At 40.0% G+C, this 21,264-nt stretch overlaps 1 protein-coding gene across 3 annotated transcripts; it reads right to left on the bottom strand.

The window, feature by feature from the left end:
* Positions 1-3: 3 nt before the first annotated feature.
* On the bottom strand, positions 4-21,030 carry ABI3 (ABI family member 3). Of its 3 annotated transcripts, none has more exons than XM_026710937.2 (8): positions 20,591-21,030; positions 18,281-18,448; positions 14,233-14,409; positions 4,303-4,388; positions 2,602-2,688; positions 1,552-1,727; positions 1,118-1,252; positions 4-631 (listed from the first exon to the last, which is right to left on the bottom strand). In XM_026710937.2, exons 1-8 carry the CDS (start codon positions 20,705-20,707, stop codon positions 468-470), a joined length of 1,110 nt encoding a protein of 369 aa, XP_026566722.1. In that variant the 5' UTR covers positions 20,708-21,030; the 3' UTR covers positions 4-467. The 3 variants fall into 3 exon arrangements, 2 of the variants coding, with proteins under 2 accessions (XP_026566722.1, XP_087773535.1); XR_015740275.1 differs by lacking the exon at positions 4-631 and adding an exon at positions 645-900 and having other exon boundaries at positions 954-1,252; positions 20,591-20,848; XM_087917409.1 differs by lacking the exon at positions 1,118-1,252 and having other exon boundaries at positions 20,591-20,847.
* Positions 21,031-21,264: the final 234 nt, after the last annotated feature.

The raw sequence follows: 21,264 nt of genomic DNA, 5'->3' as shown, positions 1-21,264 counted from the left end.
GAATATTTTACAACATATTTATTTTCTTTACAATAGTAGAAAGTTTGTTGCTGGATTCGTTTATTTATTCATCACATTTATCAATCATGGGCAAGCCCGATCTCAGAATTCTAAGAAACCACTGTTTTTGTAAGGATATAAATTAGCCCTGATGGGCTCTTTATTAACTGCTGAACAAGATTGTAGGCTTTGTGAAGCATTGCAGAGGAAGAAGAACCTAAATCCTGTGTTTATATTACAATGTATTTAAGGACATTTCCAAAGTACTCTTGACACTTTCCTTTCACTAGCTTGATTTTAGCCTAACTTAAGTCAGGGAAATACTGATTTCCTGGCAACTTAAACTTATTTGTTAAATTTATTTGTTAAATTTATTTGCAGCCTGTGGGATTATTCTAGATGACTCCATGCTCTCCATAAAACTTGGGTCAGGGTCCTGTCTTTTTTTCTCTTCCATTCTGCCTCATTCAGTGCAAAGGTTCAGTGTAGTTCCCTGGGAACAATCCTTCTGCATCACTTGTTACACCCTCACACCAGCCATTTGAGTATTTCCGTGTCACGTAAATAATGACCCCTTCTGTAAAGGAGAGTTCATCGTCCTTCTTCTGAACATAAGGGTAAAGAGTCACAACTGAAAACAAAACAAGGAGAAATAAAGTCAGAGTCAATGGAACAAATAAAAGATCAACTGGCTACATCTTTAAGATAACCCAGCGATGCTAAAGATATAGAATGCCAGGTGACGGGAAATATAATCAAGTAGGTTTACACCTTATGCCACTCATTGCTATAACCAAATTCACTGAGACAAATGGGATAGAAGAGTATAGATTAACTACTGTTGAAAAAGGCTGGATGGAACAAATTGTTTATACTAATTAAGATGGAAGACAGTCCTACCTATCTCTTCTCCAAGCTTTACTATAGATAATAAAGATGGAAGACAGTCCTACCTATCTCTTCTCCAAGCTTTACTATAGATAATAAAGAGTTCTCATTCTCAGCTGAGCTGAGAAGTTCTTGTTTAATGTGTGGATTTGATTTTGTCCTGCGTATAATTAGAAATCACGCACAGTTGAGACAGTTTTCAGGAGTTTTCTTATTTTTACTAAGATACCTTTCTCCAGGTAGGTGTCTGGGGCCCACAACAATTTCTCTGGGGGTGGTGGAGGTGGCAGAAGAGGAGGCTTCGGGAGACCACAGTTGGAGATGTCCAGGGATGGTGGTAGAGGAAAAGTTGGAAAATCAAGTTCTGCAAACAAACAGGGTGCCTGCTTCACAAATAAGCAAGTCAACTGTCTCATCTGCTTGGTGTTCTGTAATTGAGCCCTTATACCAAGTCATGCTAAAACCTAAGACATAAGTCAATCAAGTCACTTCTAGCGTGGTGTAATTTATGAACTCAGGCACTATATGCCAGCCAATCCATTCCCAAGAGCACTGGATACTGTTCCCATGCTTCCTAGCTGACATTAATGTGTTGTATATGCCAACTCATTAAGGGCTTGAGACACTTTGATTTATTTTCCTAGTGCTTTAAAGGGCTTTTACCTGACTCAGGGTAAGGCAGAGGAAGAACATCTTCTGCTTGAAAAGGAGGAGGTGGCAAAAAATCTGTTTGGGAAGGGAGAAGACAATCATCTGCTTCTGGTGGTGGTGGTGGTAGTGATGGATCTGGTTCAGAAGGATCTTTCATACTTGTGCTGTTCAAAGCTTCCGGGAGGTTACTATGACATTTAGACAAGGACAGGTTTCAGAGGAACGTTTGTTGAAAAGGCAGTGGAAAAGGAAGGAAAGTAGCCATGACCCTTTTTTTAAAATAATAATAGACTTATAATTCTGGAATGGGATAGCTTCAGTTCCCATCATCCATCATCACTGGCTCACTATCACAGCTGATGAGAACTGGAGCCCAACAACATCTAGAGCAGGGGTGTCCAACCTTGGCAACTTTAAGACTTGTGGACTTCAACTCCCAGAATTCCTTTGCTTTGCTGTCTGGGGAATTCTGGGAGTTGAAGTCCACAAGTCTTAAAGTTGCCAAGGTTGGACACCCCTGATCTAGAGGGACATATTTTGTCCATCTCTGTATGTAGAAAAACACTATACAGGAAACAGTCTGAGCTAGCACATTATCTCATATTCTTGCTTAGTGATACTGGTTTTTTCCTATTTCTTACATAAAGGGAAGCATTTAAGAACAATGTCTACAATCAAAGTAAATAGATTTGTCTATCCTAATAAAGGAAGAGGTAATAGTTACTGTAGAACACCTCTAAATTGTAATAAAGATATAGTTTAAAGTGCTATGCAGTAACTATTATCTAGCACCATAATAGGGAATTTGAGAAGAAATCCAAAATAATGACATGACAATGATCGTCATGTGTGGTGCCATATGCTTTAGAACAATTCTTTGTAATTTTAGTGTGAAATAACAAAAGATGTTTGATGCTACAATTTGTCTTTAATGTTCCTGGATTATAAAATCTTGCTTTCCACTTGTGTTTAATCACTTGTTGTAGTAATTGCTTTTCCCACAAGGTTGTTCTTTACATCTCCGCTCTTTGCTGGGAAGAAGAGAGGGTCTCTTAGAGGTACCTTATGGATGACAAAGATGAAGCTGATGAGACTTGTCCTTCGGGGATAAGTGGTGGTGGAATTGCTTCTAGGACCTTCTGGCTCCTTCTAAAATAAAATTGAAAAGAAGTCATATCTGGATTTCTCACACCTGCAACAATACAACTTTCCTTTAAGAATTGTTTTCAAATGTTATTTTTAAAGTAAGTTTTAAAAATTATTCATATATTAACGCCCTAATTGTTCACATCCCATCCCCCAAAAGCATTTTCATCTTAATTTCTTTAGATCATCACATCCCATGTGACTCTTGGAGGCCACTTTATAAAGCATGTCTTCCCCTAAAATCCTCATTTGCAAAAAAAAAAGAAAAAATAACAGCAACAAAAAACACCACCTTGTCTGCCTGAACCCAGAGACCTGAGAAATTCTTGCATTTTGACCGAGTGGTTTATATAACGGAAACAGATGAGTCATTTAATACCCACAGCCAACCACATCAATTCATTCCACGTTCAGAATAAACAGCAACGACTCCGGTTATGTCCTGTAGATCATTTTATTATCAAATCTGTTTTCACAGGCCAGAGCCCACCATTCCACACACAACCGGTGTTTCCATGGAAGTTTTAATTCTGTACAAATAATTGGTCCTTTGAGTAAATAATAGAAGAATATCATACCCATCCATTCCAATGCCTAAGATTCTACCTACTTAGAAAGGGTCTGATAAGAGAGAATATAATGTCAGTATTTCTAACCATATTATTTTGGACAAGCAACAACATCCTAAAGAATGTTATTCTACTTCTGACTAAAGCAACCCATCTTTTTATGCAAAGCGTCATTTGGTCTTTGGATGCCTATTAAATGTAATTTAAATTATTTTTAAAAACAGTATATAATTAATTGTCAAACTAAGTGATTAATCTGAATTATAAATAGATTAAATTATATCATTCTAATGAAATAATATATACCAGTATGTCCTTTGAACTGGTGGGGACACCAATGCAGCCCAGTCTTTTAAGAAACATTCTTGACTGACCCATAGTATAGTTGTTCATTGTGGGATGATAAGGCATGAAATTACGTTATAGTTCTACGTGTTCTCATTTATATAATATTTTGGAAGGAATTATTAGCAGAATGGCTATCCCTCATAAAGAAGGCTATCAAGATGTTTATCTGCAACAGACATCTTCAGGCAAGGGTTGAAAATTGGCTTGGTGACGGATGGAGCAGCATGATGCAAGTCCCGCCTCTTGTGATCCACTTGCCCAAAGGGGGAGAGATTTGCATCATCCTGCTGAGCTTCACCTCTCTTTTGCAGATGTTGCTGGGATCCACTGCAGGGCTGCTTACTTCAAAGTCCCCTGACTGTTTTGCCTTTAAATCAGATTTATTTTTTTCACATAAAACAGGGTTGGGTACCTTCATTGTTAAGGTAGCTATTCTTATCTTCTTTGTGTAGAGTTTATATATTTGTTTTTATAATATATTTGTTTTATCTTTTTTGTTGGTTTATCCATTTGCTATACACTGTCCAGAGCTGCTTTTGGTGAGATGGGCTACTAGACAAGTTTGATCAATAAATAAATTGTCAACAATAAAATATCATTGATTAGATGATTATCCTGCACAAGCAGTAGACGGCCGTAGCAGCCTTAACTCAGTGGTGGTTCCTTTGCTTGCTCCTGCTATTAGCTGATCCATTCTTACCCAAGGGTTCCAGGTGATAGCCCAGCCGTGGACTTGATTGATCGCCGTGATAGAGTCCCTGTTTTGGCCAGCTGTGTACTTTGATCCTAAAGGAGAGAGATTAGAAGTACAAGCTGAAAAAAATGCAGGAACATGCTACTGTAGCATCTGGAAAACTTTCAAAGCAATGGCTGTTATATCACTTGGATTCTGTTCTTTTTTTGCCAGGAGTTCCCAAGGTATCCCGAATTCCAGAAACGCACTAAAAGATGTATCTGAGTACTTCACATAGTGATAAGCCCCAGCTGCTCCAAAAAGGGAGGCATTCTAAAGCAAGCAGATGATATAGGCTTCTTTGTGGTAAATACTAAATTTTCAGAATTTCTAGACAAAAAAAGTGATATTATTGAACGCCAGGAAGCAACTAGAAAGCTGCAGAGCTTCCATAACACAGTATTAAAAGCCAGGAGGCATTTGGTACTAATAAGATGAGATTCTAGGCTCATGGAAGAGAAAAATCCTCCAACCATTTCTTGAATTCCATCAGAGTGCCAAGCCAGCCAGCCATCCCCCACTTCTGCCCGCCACCTTCAACTCCTCCTTTGTACCTTCTCGCGGTCAATGGGCTTTTCGGGCTCTTTCTTAATCTCCTCCTGAGTAACGCGAGACTCCACCGCCATCGGGATGGCTCTTCGTTCAAAGCCGCCCCACCCTTCGACGAAACTAAGGTGCGAGGATTCCTTCAGCACCCAAACGCCGCTTTCCAACCAACGACCAACAAGCTCACCCGGAAGCACTTTCTCAAGTGCCGTTGAAACAAGATGGCAGTGCCCAAGCAAAATAGGCGGCCCAGTACAAAATGATCCACAGACTGGTACCAGTCTGGGGCCCGGTGGTTGGGGACCACTGGTCAAGGGAACTAGAAGCTGTGGCTGCTGAAAGAAGCCACTACAGAGCCCTGTGCTATGATGCTCGCACTGGCTTTGAAGACAGGTGCCACCAAAATGATTGAAAACTGAATAGAATCACAGAATAATACCCACAGCTTTTATAACAATGGACTTCCAGTGCCCCTGTTGTGCTAAATTCTACCCTTTCAGATTGGGATTGAAAACATCTCCATGTCCACAGATGTACTGCACAACAGTTCAAAGGATTACCTGCATAACTCAAAATGAGAAGTGGTAGGACAAAGTATTTATTATCATTCACTGTCTCCTACTCTCTTCGTGCCTATGTCTGGTAAATAGGGTTGTACAAAGCTTTAAAACAGGATCAAATCACCCTGTTGAAGTAAATTTGCAATTCTAAGCAACTTTGAAGTGACAAATCAAATCAATTGGCTTCAGAGCACTTTGTAGACTTTTGATACACATTGTAGAATTAATGTCTTTTTACTTCTTCTGGATGTCGTATTTTGTAATAATACTCCTAACATGTGAGTTCTCTGCACACAAACTGCTTTATTTTTCTTAACTCCTCCTTTCCGGTTCCTTCATATTGTGTCACCTCAAAATATGTCCCTCACTACTCTCTGTCTAACATTGGTTCCTCTTCACAGTTAAACATCAACGGGTTCCATTTACCCTACACTACATCTCCCTTTTCTAGAGAACAAAGGGTAGACTACCTTTGTCTCACCAGACCTTAGAGGATTATTCTGCCTCTTTTGTTGAAGGTCTGTTCCTATCTAAATCCTGTAGGGAAGAAAATGTTATCATATAACTATTTACTAATCCAATACACCTAACTGTGTTTAAACTATTCTGCACCTCAGATTTCTTACTGAACTACACATCAACATTAACTCTTTTTCACTTTCTCAGTTCACAGATTCAGTCTCTCTGGTTTAACTATAGCTCTCCCGGACCTTGTCCTTGGGGTAGCTGTCACACTAGGAAAGTTTTTAAGTGTTTTCCCAGGTGATGTAGAAACTTGTTCACTGTTTGTCTCTGGCAACTCCTGCTGCTCCACTGCTCCTCCTTCACTTGCATGTGTGTGTGTAAGGGTATCAAGTGCTGACGATTGCGTCTCACCACACCTTTAGGTACATCCACCAGATATGACCTTGGACTCATGTGATTCTGCAGCACAGTCTCAGATTCTTTTGTATCAGTAACTCATACATGCTCTCCTGGTACCAAATCACTAAGAGGTTTTGCACGATGTCTCCTTTTGTAGTATTCAGTATTCAATTTCCTCTTCTCTCTCTCTTTATGAGCAAAATGGTCAACATCTGGCAATGCTGGGTTTAGCTGAGAGGGAAGAGTCGGCACAGTGGTACGAAGATGTCACCCCATAAGCAACTGAGCCGGACTGAATTCACTCTGGAGAGGGGTAGCTCTGTAGGCAAGCAGGGCCAGATAAGGGTTGCTAGCCTTTTTCAAGAGACTTTTCACTGCCTGAACTGCACATTCAGTTTCTCCGTTACTTTGTGGAAACTTTGGACTGCTGGTAGTGTGTTTGAACCCATATGTGGATGCAAAATGAAAGAAATCTTGGCCAGAAAACTGTGGTCCATTGTCTGACATCAACTCCTCTGGAATCCCATGCAGGGCAAAGATTGACTTCAGATGGACAATGACATCAGTTGACTTAGTGTTCGATAGCAGTGCAATCTTGACATATCTGGAGAAATAGTCTGTCACAACTAAGTATGTTTTCCTTCCAAGTACAAATATGTCAGTCCCTAACTTTTGCCATGGTCTTTCAGGGCACTCAGATGTCATGAGTGGCTCTTTAGGATTCTGATGCTCTTTAGGATTTTGAGCACCATTTTGCTGACCTGCTGACTGAGTCCTGGCCACCACACAGACTGACGAGCACGTTCTTTGCATTTCACCACCCCTTGGTGTCCTTCATTCCTCATTCCTCAGAGTGGATGGGATCACAAGCCTAGTGTCTTTCAGTAGTAATCCATCTTGTACAGTGAGTGTAGCTCGTTCTGGCCAGTATCCTCTCAGTGCAAGTTCCTGTTTTGCATGCACTGACCATCCATCTGCACACAATTTCATGATTTGAGAGCAAATACTATCAGCTTGCAACTGCTCTTTTATGATTTCCATATATGTGTGGCTAACAGGCAAGGTGTCTACGACACAGTCCACATATATGTTAGTGCTTTTCATCAGCTCCAGTTCTGCTTTGGACATGTGAGAGTCCATAGGCGAATCTGACAATGTGTCTGCTGTCCAAAGTGACTTTCTGGGCACATGCACAATGTAGTAAGAGTAACGCATGTGCCTCATCCTGAATCGCTGAATTCTCAAGGGTAGAAGATCTAGTGCTTGGTCTCCAAACAAACTGACAAGTGGTTTATGGTCAGTCTCCAGGCAGAAATGCTTTCCTAGGAGGAAATCCCCAAATCTTTCACATGCCCAGGTTAGAGCCAGGCCTTTTTTTTCCACCTGTGCATAGTATTGTTCAGTTGGAGTGAGTGAACGTGACGCGTAAGCCACAGGCTTCCATTTATCTCCACACTCTTGAAGAAGAAAAGCGCCCAAGCCATATGAAAATGCATCTGCTGACACTTTCGTGACTTTGTTCGGATCATACATGGCCAGCACCGGAAGGGAAGACAAAGCATCTTTCAATGTCTTAAATGCCCTGACCTGTTCCACATCCCAAACTGAACAGTTTTTCTTAGAAAGGAGATCACAAAGTGGCTTGTCTTTTTCTGCCAACTGAGGGATGAACTTCCCCAGCTGGTTTACTATGCCAAGAAAACTCCTCAGTTCGTTCACACTAGAGGGCTCCTTAATAGCTCTGATAGCCTCTGTTTTCCTTGGGTCAGGTCGTATCCCTGCATCAGAGATGATGTGACCCAAAAAGATCACCTCACTCCTGGAGAGTTCACACTTATCCACGTTCAGAGTGATTCCTGCCTTTTCCAGTTTTTTTAGCACTGCACGGAGTTGATTGTCATGTTCTTCTTGGTCCCGTCCCCACACCAGTAGATCATCAATGTGGCAAACTATATCTTCCAGCCCCTGTGTAACTTCCGCCATCATACATTGGAAATATTCGGGCGCTGAGGCAATGCCAAATGGAAGACGGTTAAAGTGGAACCACCCAAAGGGTGTAATGAATGTGGTATACTTTGCTGAATCCTCGGTGAGAGGTATCTGCCAAAACCCCATGTTGGCATCTAATTTACTGAACATTTTAGCACCAGCCAGTGTTCCAAGACTTTGTTCTACTGATGGTAAAATGAATTTTTCACGACACACATACTTGTTCAAGCCAGTCAGGTTCACACACAAACGCACCTTTTTGCTGTCCTTCTTGGGCACCACTACCATGCCTGCGCACCAGTCCATAGGCTCTTCCACATGAGTGATTACTCCCAAGTTTTCCATGCGTTGAAGCTCATCTTTGACTTTCCCCATCAATGGTAGGGGAATCCTCCTTGGGGTTTTCAAAGAGAAAGGCACAGCATCGGGTTTGAGCTTAATACAATAAGGTTGTCGAACCTCCCTTAGGCCACTGCATAACTTAGGGTAGTTTGACTTCAGGTTTTCCATGTCAATACTATCCACACAAACCAACAGATCAAGAACTACAATAGCTGGCAGTCCCAGCAAAGGCACACTCAGGGTTTTGACCACATACACCTTCTCTGTAATTTGTTTTGCTCCTTTCTTTAGCTGTAGTTTGGCAAACCCCATCACTTCCGGTGGAATTCTCCCTGGACCCAGTAGAGGTCTCTCTGCTTTTTGCAGCACCGGCACCTGTGTGTTGTGAAAAATGTTGGCAAAATTCTTCTGTGAAACAACAGTGACATCTGCTCCAGTATCCTACTTGAACGTGATGTCTTTATCCATCATTCTGATTTCCACAGTCCATGGATCAGCATGTGACGTCACAGAGCCAAGAAAGAAACTTTTCTTCCTCAATGCCATGCACAGCCTTGCTTGCAAAACATACACATTGACAGTGACCCTTTCCCCCACATGTATGGCATTTAGCATCCTTAGCAGGACATTCCTGTCTAGGGTGAAGCATGCCACCGCATTTGTGACACTGGGGGTCTTTAGTGTTTTTGTTCTGCCTGCTTTGAGGCTTTGCTCCATCATTTTTTGATCTGCTGAATTTTTGCTTTTCTTTCTGACGCCTGCCTTTAAACAGTCTGTCCAAAGAGTTCACATCCTTTAGGTTTACAGCACTAGCATCACTTCTCAATGTTGTTTGCTGTTTTTTAATCTCCTGTGATTGTCTTGCCATATTAATAGCTTTATCCAGGTCTAGGTCTTTTTCCATTTGCATGCGTTCTGATAGCTGTGTATCAACCAAGCCTATTACAGTCCTGTCTCTGATGAGCTCTTCATGTAGTGCTCCATAGTTACGGTGTTCTGCTAATGCATACAGCGCTGTGACAAATGCATCAACTGTCTCATTTGCTTCTTGTATGCGCATATTAAATCTTGCACGCTCATACACAATGTTCTTTTTTACTACAAAGAATGACTGAAAGCCGTCTCTTACTTTAGTATACTGACGCTGATCAGCTTCACTGAGTTTCAGGCCCTGCAGAACATCATCTGCTTCGTCTCCCATACAGTAAATCAAAGTGTTCACCTGATTTTCTTCGGAGCTTATTGCGAGATTGCTTGCTTGCCTAAATCTCTCAAATCACCGCATCCATTTTGTCCACTCATTTGGTTTGGAAAAATCAAAGGGTTCCGGTGGTTGGATGTTAAAAGTAGCGCTGGGTGTGCTAACTCCTTCCTCATTCTGCTCATCCCCACAGCCGCTCATTTTCCTCTTTTGGGTAGACCTCATTGTTCAGTTACCGTGTTACAGAACTTCTGACACCATGTTGTATTTTGTAATAATACTCCTAAAATGTGAGTTCTTTGCATGCAAACTGCTTTATTTTTCTTAACTCCTCCCTTCCGGTTCCTTCATACTGTGTCACCTCAAAATATGTCCCTCACTACTCTCTGTCTAACATTGGTTCCTCTTCACAGTTAAACATCAACAGGTTCCATTTACCCTACACCACACTGGAGTTATTACAGACAATAGGTAATTTTGCAAATTTACTTCCATATATGGAGGATGCTGGGAAGGACACCTGAATGGAATGAAGCAGTCTTAGATACATATAGCCAGCAGGAAATCCAATTTGTCATCTCATTAATCTCAGTGCTAGGATTTTATTTTATTTTTGCATGATAAGGCTAAAGTTGCTTTTGGTTTCATTTGTTTTTTTCAATTCTCAAGTCCGAAGTCTGCTTTTTCTTGTATGCAGTATCCTGACCTTGGCAACATAAGTCAACACTTAAATTTAGCTCTTAGCACTTGTCTCAAGACTGATTGTTCAGTACAGACATTTATGTCACATCTTAGATTTAACTTTTGAACCAGAGAACAGGTACCAAGTTAGGACTTAAAGGTACTGCTCTATATGTTATTTGTTTTAAAAACCAAGAAGTGCCAAGTCTACGGATACCAATTTTTATGTGCCAGCCTCTTTCTCCTTGGCTGCATATTTCAGTGGCATTTCCTTTCACTGTGTCTTCGCTGCTTCTGCCAACAGAGCATTGCCAGCAAGCCACACAACCAAGTCAAACCTATGATCAGGTCTTATTCCTAGGAGGGGCCAATCTGGCTCCTCCAGATTTTACATTTTACTATGCCATCTCTCTTGGCACTTCACAAAATCCAGTGAACAGAGACAGCACATCTATACCAATCCACGGGGGCAAGTCGGTGATCATACTTCAATGTTAACCAAACATGGACTCCAGAAAACTAAAAAGGCTTTACTTTTTGAACATGTTTAGAAGTATTTTACTTAGTGGAACAGTTTACAACGTAAAGCTCATCCTGGCTGCTGCTTCAGTTTTCTTTCCTCCTAAGTTTGACTCAGCAGAAAATTGTGCTGACATCATGGCAAATTGTTCCTTTTTGCAACAATATCTCTTTTAGGAATGTGTTTTTTCATGGGCACATCCCTCTGTTTCGTAGCACAGATCACTCAAGTGGCTGATATTACCATGGTGGGGTGGGGGAGGAGCGGCACAGGAAGCAGGTAAGTATTTTCTTTGTCAGACCAAGTTACAACAGATCGACACAAAGGTACAGTGTCTAATATGACTGAATAAGGGGGAAGGACAGAAGCAGCCATTGGCTATATCATTCCCAGACTCATCACTAAGTATTCCAAAGATTTCATGTGGCAAAGTCTGTTCTAGGATAAAAAGAAATGTCCCCCTTCCACACTAGATGTTCCCAAAATAACTCTAATTTGCCTGAGAAAGAGATGAAAGTAATATTATGTGACTATGTCCCTTAAAGACTAGTTAGCAATCACTGATTTAATTGTACCTGTTTTGATGGTCCTTTCCATCTTTCCAACTTAGTGACGGGCCATCGCTAAGTTAGCAGCTTTCTTTCCATATGGATGATTATTTGTCTTTCTGTAGCTGCTCTGCTAGCAGCATCGAAGCATTGCTTATCATCAGCATTAGTTAAAATGCTACAAACGTTTTGAATGGAAGCAGAGTTTCAAATGACAAGAATGCTACTGGGAAATGAGAGAGAAGCATGGGAAGAAAGAGGTTGTGCTCTGCTTCCTCTCAGTTCGAAATGTCTCTGTCTCATCGGTTTCAGGCACATGTGGTTTCCAGTTCAGTCTCAATGCCTGACCCCAGTTACCAACACAGCCCCACTTTTTTTTTCTTTCAACGTAGTTTGCAAAATGGGGAGGAAGAAAGAGCAGCTTATTTTGCAACTTTGATATCTATTCTCGGGCCACAATATTTGGAAGACCTATGGTCTTGATTTATTACTGTACCCCAACTTGTGGGGAGGAGAAAAGAGAAGAAATGTTTGAAATATATAAAAATATATGTGGAGGATTAATAGGTTATGAAGGGTTAATCATAGTCTTTAAAATTGCATGACTAAAATTTGTCCCTTGTTTCTTATTTTAAGAAATCATTACTTACTGGTAAAACCTATATGAAAATCTTAAACAATAAACTGGTACGAATTTTTAGGGTGACAAAACATTTTAACAACTTCTTTCATATCAGGATCATCCAACAAATTCCACAAGCACAATTGTGATAAGCAACATAGAAATTTGATAGGAAAGAGAGGGGAGAGGGAGGGAGGGGGGGGAGGCTGTGTAATGGAGAGGAGGAGAGGGAGACAGAGAGAAGATTTTCTCGGTTCTTTTTTACCTAGGGAAAATTATCTAGGAAGGAATGGCTTCCTGAGGGTACAATCACTCTCTACAAAGGAGAATGAATCGAGTACAGGTAGTGTTTATAGTTTTGCTGGAAGAGGCAGCTTGATGACTATGGACACCAATGCACCTGCAGGTAAGCTCCTGGATGCCTAGTAAGTTTTCTCTCTCTTGTGATTTAAACTTATAGAAACCTAACATTTTTTTCTTCCAAAAATGCTTTGGGGCTTCATAAGAGCGCCAAAGGCCTTCTTCAAAAATAAATGGATGTTTGGCTACAATCATATGGTGTGTTTGGAAGTGTGTCCATCTGCCAAAGTAAAAGACAAACTAGAGTGGTAGAGAATCTTTGGTAGGGGGAATTGGTGAGGGATTACTTCATTAATGTGTGTTTTTTTTTAATTGTCCATGCCCATAAGAACAGCCATTTTGAAAAAGGGATGTCTACCAATAGTATAGTAGCTATTTTTTGTCAGCATCCATGACATGGATTCAAACTCTTCTTGTACTGAGTGTCTCAATAAGTTGCCTATGCCTGTTTTAAATTTTTATGCTTGTTCTTATTATGCCTAAGTTTTTTTTTTTCTTTTGTGTTGAAGGAGGAAGAGAGTAATAGCTTAGTAGCACATACGTTTTTCCACAGAGGAAGTGCTTGGAGACACATTGTCTCTTGTTGAATTTCTGTGTCTATGTAAGTCATCAAATACTTGGGTGGGGAAAGAACCTTCTTCTTTCCAAAAGCAAAGCTGCACCACATAGGTCAGCACACCCACATTTATGAATAAAAGACCTAGTTACATGCCCTATTTCTGCTGATGGTTAGCAGATCTGATGCTAAATCAGGCATACATTTTCAAAGTGCTCTTCTGTGGACAACTCCCAAATTTCTTTAATATTCTGAAAGCCAAATATTTGTTGATGGTCACATATATGTTCCCTCCAACATTCCCTCTGAGAAGAAATCACACTATAGTGGAGAAAGCAGATCTGTCTTGCAGTTTGGGGAATAGGAGAAGCAGTTTGTTTTTTCATGGTATAGAACTATTCTTCTTCCCATTTAAGGGATTTAAAAAATAAACAACAGAAACCAATATTTTGCTATGATACAATACATAAAGTTCTGCAAAACAAATTGAGCTTAGCACTGATACCATAAGTATAATAAGTATAAGTCTTAGGGACAGAGTGTCCCTCAAGTGAATATGTAGAAAGAACTTAGAAAAATGTGCCAGGATAGGAAGGAATCCCTCCAAAGAGGTACCCAAATTAGAAAGAAAGATTACAAGGAAAAACTGGTTGGGTTTACCATCCATCTAAGAGCATGTTTTTTTCAAATTTGGAAACTTTAAGATATGTAGACTTCAACTCCCAGAATTCCCCAGTCAGCATGGGGAACTAAAAAGCCCAATGAAAAGAATTCACATTAAAATATTATCATAGTAGAAAATAAGAGACAAATAATGGACACCTGTGGAAATAGTGCCTTCCTCAGTAGAAATCTGCAGGTGTCTTTGATGTTATTCCTTTACAGATGCAGTAGCTGTTTTCTATCAGTTATGATTTTTCATGGCTCAGAAGCCCAGGGTATGAGCACAACTTTTAAAATTGTTGGACTACTACTCCCAAAATCCTTTGCACTGGTGCACTTATTAGGATCAGTAGGGACACCCCAAATCTGGGAATCTTGAGGGGAGGGGAGGGGAGGGGAGGACTAAAGCATCTCATTTTTTAATTGGAGAGTGTACCTGTCTTACCTTGATCCCATGGCCAATGTCATCCAGAGTGCTGAAGTCCACTGGTTTCCTGTAATAGGGCTGCAAAGGCTCAAGTTTCTTTGGATACATGATTTTCTGATAGGGAGGAAATGTCTTGCAAACAGTAAGCATCCCAATTTCCCGACGGGACACTTTCTCCTTATGCATTTCTATCACCTGCAATAGAAAGGTATCATGAGAAAATAGACACTTGTCTGGCAGGACATAATGGGAAGCTGGAACAGGAACCATCAGCAGCTGATTTCCCAAGAGAGTTAACATGCAGCACTAATCAATCAACAGAGCTGGCCGAAATGTAACAGGAAAAATGAGGTTCACATCATTAGATCAGATGGAATTCACTGCTATACTGGTGCTGCTTTTCCAGGGCTTTTTCTTCTCATTAATCAGGGCATCACATTGTCGTCATGACTTTCCCCCCTTCGCTAAAATGAGGGTGGGTGTGGCCAGCACATGATGCATCCGGCCTGGGGGCCATGAGTTTGACACCCCTGTCATAAATAGTGAACAAATAGTGAGCAAGTTTAGATAGAGAAGTATGCAATATGGAAAACCCAAAGATTTGCAAACATTCTACAACAAAATAAAATTCAGCATCTTCGCCTGAATTTCAAATGATATCTGTGCACATCAGCACAGTCCATAGCACTCCACAGATGCCTCATGTTCACAGCTTTGGTGTAGAGAGTAAACATCAACATGCCAGCTATCCCAAATAATTCTCAAGTAATATTTTTATGGGAGGAAAAAAGAGCAGAGCCTGTGGTTGAAAGGTTACAACTGGAGAATGACCTTGTTTGATTTACTGTGAAATTCCATGAGCAAAGCAAAATAACTTCAAGAGCAGGAGCCAGAGAATGGATTCTTGCATGTGATCATTTCCTTCCCTTTCTTTATTAATTTTCTACTGTTAGTTCACAGCATTTCCATCGTGATCAATTCCAGTTGTAATAAAAGCTATAACTCTCAGAAGACCCAGTCTGTCTGGGAATTCTGGGGATTGAGTCCCATCACATTTGGAAAGTATCTCTTTTTAGAAAATTTGACTGCAGGATGGAGGAATCCATTGTTTTGTTTAAAACTCAGTGGAGCATGTAGAAATTATTAGCATAATAATATCACAAATTATAAGCAATATTGAGAGCCAATTTGGTGTAATAGGAGTTTTAGTCCCAACTTGGACACAAGCTGGGTAATCTTGAGAGTCACTGTTTCTCAGCCCTTGGAAAAAACCACTTCTGAAATATTGTCAAGAAAACTGCAGGGCCATGTTGGAAATTACTCAAAGGGATAGAGAGAGAGATCCATTAATAATCTGATGAATGCTCAATCATTTTCAGAGCAAAACTGTACTTAGTTTTGGGAGCAAGTCAAACAAATAAAACATGCAGAGCCAGCACAAAGATTATATTTGGTTTAATTTACATTAACATTGATACAATTAGTTCATACGATTACTACCGTGAATTTAATTATGCCCCCCACTTTCCTGTCATAGTACATATTCCAATTCAGCAACTGAGGGTTACTGAGATTGCCACTCAATACTCAGGCGAGGCAGAGGTTGGCTATCTCAATGATGCAACATATAGTTGTTCAGCTTATAAAATAGGATGTACCAGAAAGAATATTGACCTGATTTTCATCCTGCAAAACATTCCTCAAGTTCCTAAGTAAGAATGTAAGTTCATTATCAGTTTGAGTTCATGAATGTGAGCTATTGCTGTAAAAAAAATTAAATAAGGAAATTCTATTAATAACAAAACAGGATTATAGCACCGAGGACTGAAACCTGGCCATTATCTCATGATTTGAGAGCTAAATAATAATGAGATTGCAAATTGCAAACCAAATTGCAAACCAAGGAAATTGGGAAGCAGTGAGAACATCCCAAGGGCTGATTTAAATATCTCTGAGGAAGGCAGAGATAGGAGCTCTCTAGATAGGATCTTGAGCATATTCTCACTTTGCAATAACCATTATACCATTTGTTTAATTAAGCATATTGTGTGAGCCTCACCCTTGTCACGTGTAACTGAAGTCTTATGGCTTGATGTGTTATGCAAAATGTAGTTCAGTGCAAAATGGGAACTCAGCTACTTGCTGATAGCCAATGCAAACACTACTGTGAGGGATGGATCAGGTTTCATTTGGTAGAAAGGAATTTCTCTTTCCTACTGTTTAAACTGATTTGAACCAGATATGACTCGTCCATAGTTCCTCTCCCACCATCAGCTTCCCATCTCTCGGGGGTGGGGTGAGGGAAACACCTAAATTGTTCTATCATTACACACCACATTATTTGGCCAGCACAAATGATAGCATTGTGTCTAGTTCTGCTTGAAACACCATCCGAATTGGGAAGTGAACCTTCAAGCTGGAAAGCAAGGAAAGGATCTCAGGCCAGATCGAACTTCAACCTTGATTTTTTTCAACATTTAACTTATTTTCTATCTGCTGAACTGAAAGAAAATATTTGCGGCTGCCAAATCATCCCCTAAATGCACAATCCTCAGATTACAAGCATGGTAATCTGGGAGAAACAATGTAAGCCTAGAAGAGCCAAAAGCCAGTGTCCTAATGGTTCACAAACACAACTTTTTTCTAAAATCGGGGGGGGGGGAATGGGGGTGTCCAAGAGGCAAAAGAAAATCATATCTGATTTATGCACAATTTTTACAAAGCATATTTTGGGATCCAGCTTCAACAAACTGCACTTTGATCATTCTACCAACACACACACAGACACAGACACACACTGCATACACCTGCCTTGGTTATATAAAAGTATAAATGTTTTGGCAGTATAAAGCAAGTGAAATAGTACAGATGATTAATCCATTCCACTTAACGCTTCCTGATCACATGTGTTCTATTTTATTTTGTTTTTGTTCTTACTCTTAGGAAACAGGAAAACTATCAAGCAGGTCCTTAGTCTCAGTCCAGTAACAGGAAGAGGGATCTGATCTCTGCTGGGAACAGGCATAGATCTTCACACACTTTCAGTAAGAAGAGGAGGGAGAAGGAGAGAAAGGAATCCTTTGGTTTAAAAAATCCAGAGATGCATCTGCTTTAGCAGTGACTCGGAGGGCAAGGAAATTCCCTGAAAGTTCTCCATATATTCGCCAACTTCCCATCTCTCCAGGTGTGGTGGTCATACCTCTTGTAATCCCCTGGTCACCAAGTTGTGAATGATGGGATTGTAATGTGAGACATTTGGAGGGGCACTATGTAAGGGAAGATTTGTATTTAATTTAATCGATTCATTTAATGACTTTATTGGTCTTCTTAGGCCAAAGCAAGTTTAGTATAGAGAATAGAATACATAAATAAACTAAATAAAACATAAATCCAACTGAAAGCAATCCAACAATAGGAAACAACGAACCATTTATATTGGGGAAATAACCATACAATTAAATGGCATGCAAACAAATATCGCAAGGCCAGTCACAAGTTAACTTGTCCCAGAACCTACTGGTATTAATCTTACAATTGCCTGTCATCTACATTACATGTGACTTGAGGACCCATTGGACAGGCAGGCTGCTATATACAGTATATTTACAATATTCATGTGTAATTATGTAAGGATTTCAGCTCTTTCCTTTGCTAAGATAACTTTTGCTTACTCTCTTGCAAGCGTATTAGGCAGATATGTGGGTGGGGAAAATGAGAACTCTGAAAATACCAGATTGAAGATACCACATTGAACTCAGAAGATACTGAACTAAAATACAGAAGCTTGTTGAAGCCTCCAGCTGTGGTATTTCCCAACAATGCCAAGATACTTACAAAAGAGAGATTGGAGATTTAGCTTGGATGTTGCAAGCTTGGATGTCACAAAGCTAACAATATAAGAAGGGTTGCAGGAGGAATCAATGCATGCATACAAAACTTCTCATGCCAACCATAGAAGCTACCAACAGGAAAAGTGTTCAGAATTTCAAAAAAAAAAAATCCAACCCCAAATTAATCTTCCACATGGTATCTTCGTAGTGTCTGCTGAAGCAGGATTCTTGCTCACCTGTTCAATGGAACAAACGTTGGCTTCCACTTGCTGGAGATGAGTGGTCTGTAAGTCAAATATTTTGAGGATGTTTCTGGCTAGGTTATTGATTTGATAGGTTACGCTGGCTAATGACTGAACGGTGAAGGCCATGGTTTCCTCTAGAGCTTTTCGTTTATCTTGAGCCTATAGGTTAGAAAAAACGTGAAGGGGATGAGAGACAATTATGCAAGATAGCAGAATAATAGAAGCATATGACAGGTATTCAGGATGGGAGGGCAGAATTTTAGCTGGATGGTCCAGTTTAAATGTGATATTAAACCATGAAAAACATAAAGTTATGTCTCCAAAATATCCCAGCCCAGTGATCTTAGATGGGCTGGAGTAAGTTTCTTATAGCCCCAGGCTGCAGGTCCAATCAATTATGTTGGATAGAAAGTATGACAGTTGTACTCCGTTTGGAAGTCACAAACCTGGGACTTTAAACCATAATCATCATTATAAAGTGTTCTCATTGGTGTAATACCATTCATTATTTAATGACTCTCAGTCTTCAATCAACATGTATTCTCTGGTCTATCAAATATATTAAATTGTCATACTGCCTGGAAAAATAAAACAAGTGCTTGTCCTATTCTGTGTGATAGCCCTCTTAATCTGGAGAGAGCGCACTTATTTCCAACCACTGCTATAGAGTAGCTGGCTCACCCAAACACAAACTCTAAATTCTAACCTAACTTAATAAAATATAATTCCTAGGTTCATATGACATACTGTACATGTTTTCTATGTTATTTGTATTATTACAAATAAGGATTATTAGGGATTTGCATGATCACCTGGTTCTACAACATACCCAGTCTCCCACAGAGGGGTCAAGTAGAGGCAGAGTGATGAAATGATTCTGGCTCCTTATCTTTCATGCTTATCTGTGACATTGCAATGGGATATGAAAGGCTTGTGTCATGACATCACGACACACAATGCAATATTTTGACAGCATTGTGACTAATTGTAGATACAATAGAATACCATATGGTATCTCACCTATATTCCAGCAAATATAGTATTGCACTATATATTTAGTAGACCGAAGATTGGTACACTCCTATCTGGAATGGTTGCCCTCTTCTACTGAGTGTGCAGCTTTAGGAGACACACATAGGGAATGGTGAGGAAGGATTAGATTAACAGAGTTGGAAGGGACCTTGTAGGTCATCTAGTCCAATGCCCAAGACCTTACACCATTTCTGACAGATGGCAGTCCAATCTCTTCTTGAAAGCTTCCAGTGATGAAGGAAAGAGATACCCATCCAGATCAGCCAGATCAACCCTGGCAATCAATGTGGTGATGGACATTTCAGCCATTAGTTACATGTCATGGCCAGGGCATGTATTTCTTTGCATCATCATCTCCATCAGTTTGCAGGCCTCCTGACTTCCCACATTTCAATTAAATCTGAAAGGAAGACATTAAGAGACAACTGCTCCCATGGAAACTTGCAGTATCAATGTTACTATTACTGCCAAGAGAAAGAATTATCTTCCCTTCCTCTCTCATATACAATTTCATTGGCTACAAACAGCTAGAAAATGTCAAAAGACGGTTTATGCTCAGCAATACATTATGGATTTCTAGACCATGGAAATTCCTTTCTATCAGGTCTTGAGAAAACTATTTTAATATTATCTATAACATCTTTCTCCAGTTTGGCATCCATTAGCTTGGGGCAATTATCCAGGGATCAAAATCTTTTAATTGTGAGAGATATGTCAATAATACAGTGATATTATCAAAAGAGGCAATGCCAAAAATTTTTATCTAGCTTTGAGATGGGGTAGGAAAAAGCAAAATAGACACACAAATATGCCCATTTCAATCTTTATTTTTTATTTAAAAAAAAAATCAAAATGTTGCATTGCTGAAATTTGTGATTTGTCACCAAACTTGGCAGTGCAACTTTGAGTCACATTTTTGGAAACTATATCAGCTGCAGAAAGAAGGCAGTAAAAACTACAATTTTCCCACCCTTGCTTTAGGTGTTTTCAGTTCCTCCTTCATTGCCATCGGGCTCCCCCATTTATATTAGCGGTAAAGAGCACTGAAAGTCTCAACTCCACATTGACCACTTCCCATATAGATTCAAGATGTTCTTCAGCATGTTTTGCAATGCTACAGTTAATACAGGTGCTATCTTGCTCATTTCCCTCTGCAAGTATCTTCAGCTGCCTGAGAACCTAGCCCAGATACTGAATTGCCCCAGCCAGGGTACTCCAGTTTCTCTTTCAAGCTAGGCTGCCTTTGACTCCTGTCCCACCGTAACTCACCTGCTCATAGTTGCTGTCACAATAATCTGCCACTTTGAGGAGGTTGCTATAGTTCTCTTGTAGAACATCTCTTGCAGATGGTATGGAGTCCTGCATCAGCTGCTGAAACTCTGACATGTCGCCACTTAGCTGTGCTGGATTCACCACTTCCTTCTTATAGCAGACACTGTTTCAGCAGAGAAGTTTCGAACAGTCTGGCTGGGAACTATTTTATACTTGATTTGGCTCCAGTGACAATGCTGATCCCTCCCCTTTTGCTCAACAAGAGAATATCCTGCTGATATCTGGAGATCTATTGTAAAAGGTGCCCAAACACAGTGCTACTTATTCGAATTATAACTATTTTCCTTCTTGAGATTTTGAAAATCTACTAACTTAATGAGTACAAAAGTGATGATAATGAACTGGGGAAATGTTGGGAGGGCACACAGAATTGTTAAGAGAGGAAACCAGTATTTTTAGACCAATGCTTATTTTACTAACTTTTCTTACAACAGCCCCTGAAAGGTCAGCTCTGTCCATATTATTTACAATATATATTTCAAATTATCTTGGGAATACTACTGAACCTGAGCTGAAGCAAACTCAGAAAATCCATTGTTGTTTATTTATATTTGAAAGTTGATGGAAGTTCATAGCAAGTCTTTGGCTCTGTCCCCCATGATTTGGATCTG

Source organism: Pseudonaja textilis, chromosome Z, assembly GCF_049901715.1.
Source record: "Pseudonaja textilis isolate UNSWEBS1 chromosome Z, rPseTex1.2, whole genome shotgun sequence".
NCBI classification, from domain to species: domain Eukaryota; kingdom Metazoa; phylum Chordata; class Lepidosauria; order Squamata; family Elapidae; genus Pseudonaja; species Pseudonaja textilis.
This window is presented reverse-complemented; position numbering and strand designations above follow the sequence as displayed.

Excerpts from the sequence above, each read along its gene's own strand:
- ABI3 (XM_026710937.2), bottom strand. The coding sequence starts at position 20,707 with ATGTCAGAGTTTCAGCAGCTGATGCAGGACTCCATACCATCTGCAAGA. Across the intron at positions 2,689-4,302 it reads CTATCACCTGGAACCCTTGG|AAGGAGCCAGAAGGTCCTAG; the intron begins GTAAGAATGGAT and ends ATTTTATTTTAG. Across the intron at positions 1,253-1,551 it reads TCTGCCTTACCCTGAGTCAG|AACTTGATTTTCCAACTTTT; the intron begins GTAAAAGCCCTT and ends GTTTGTTTGCAG.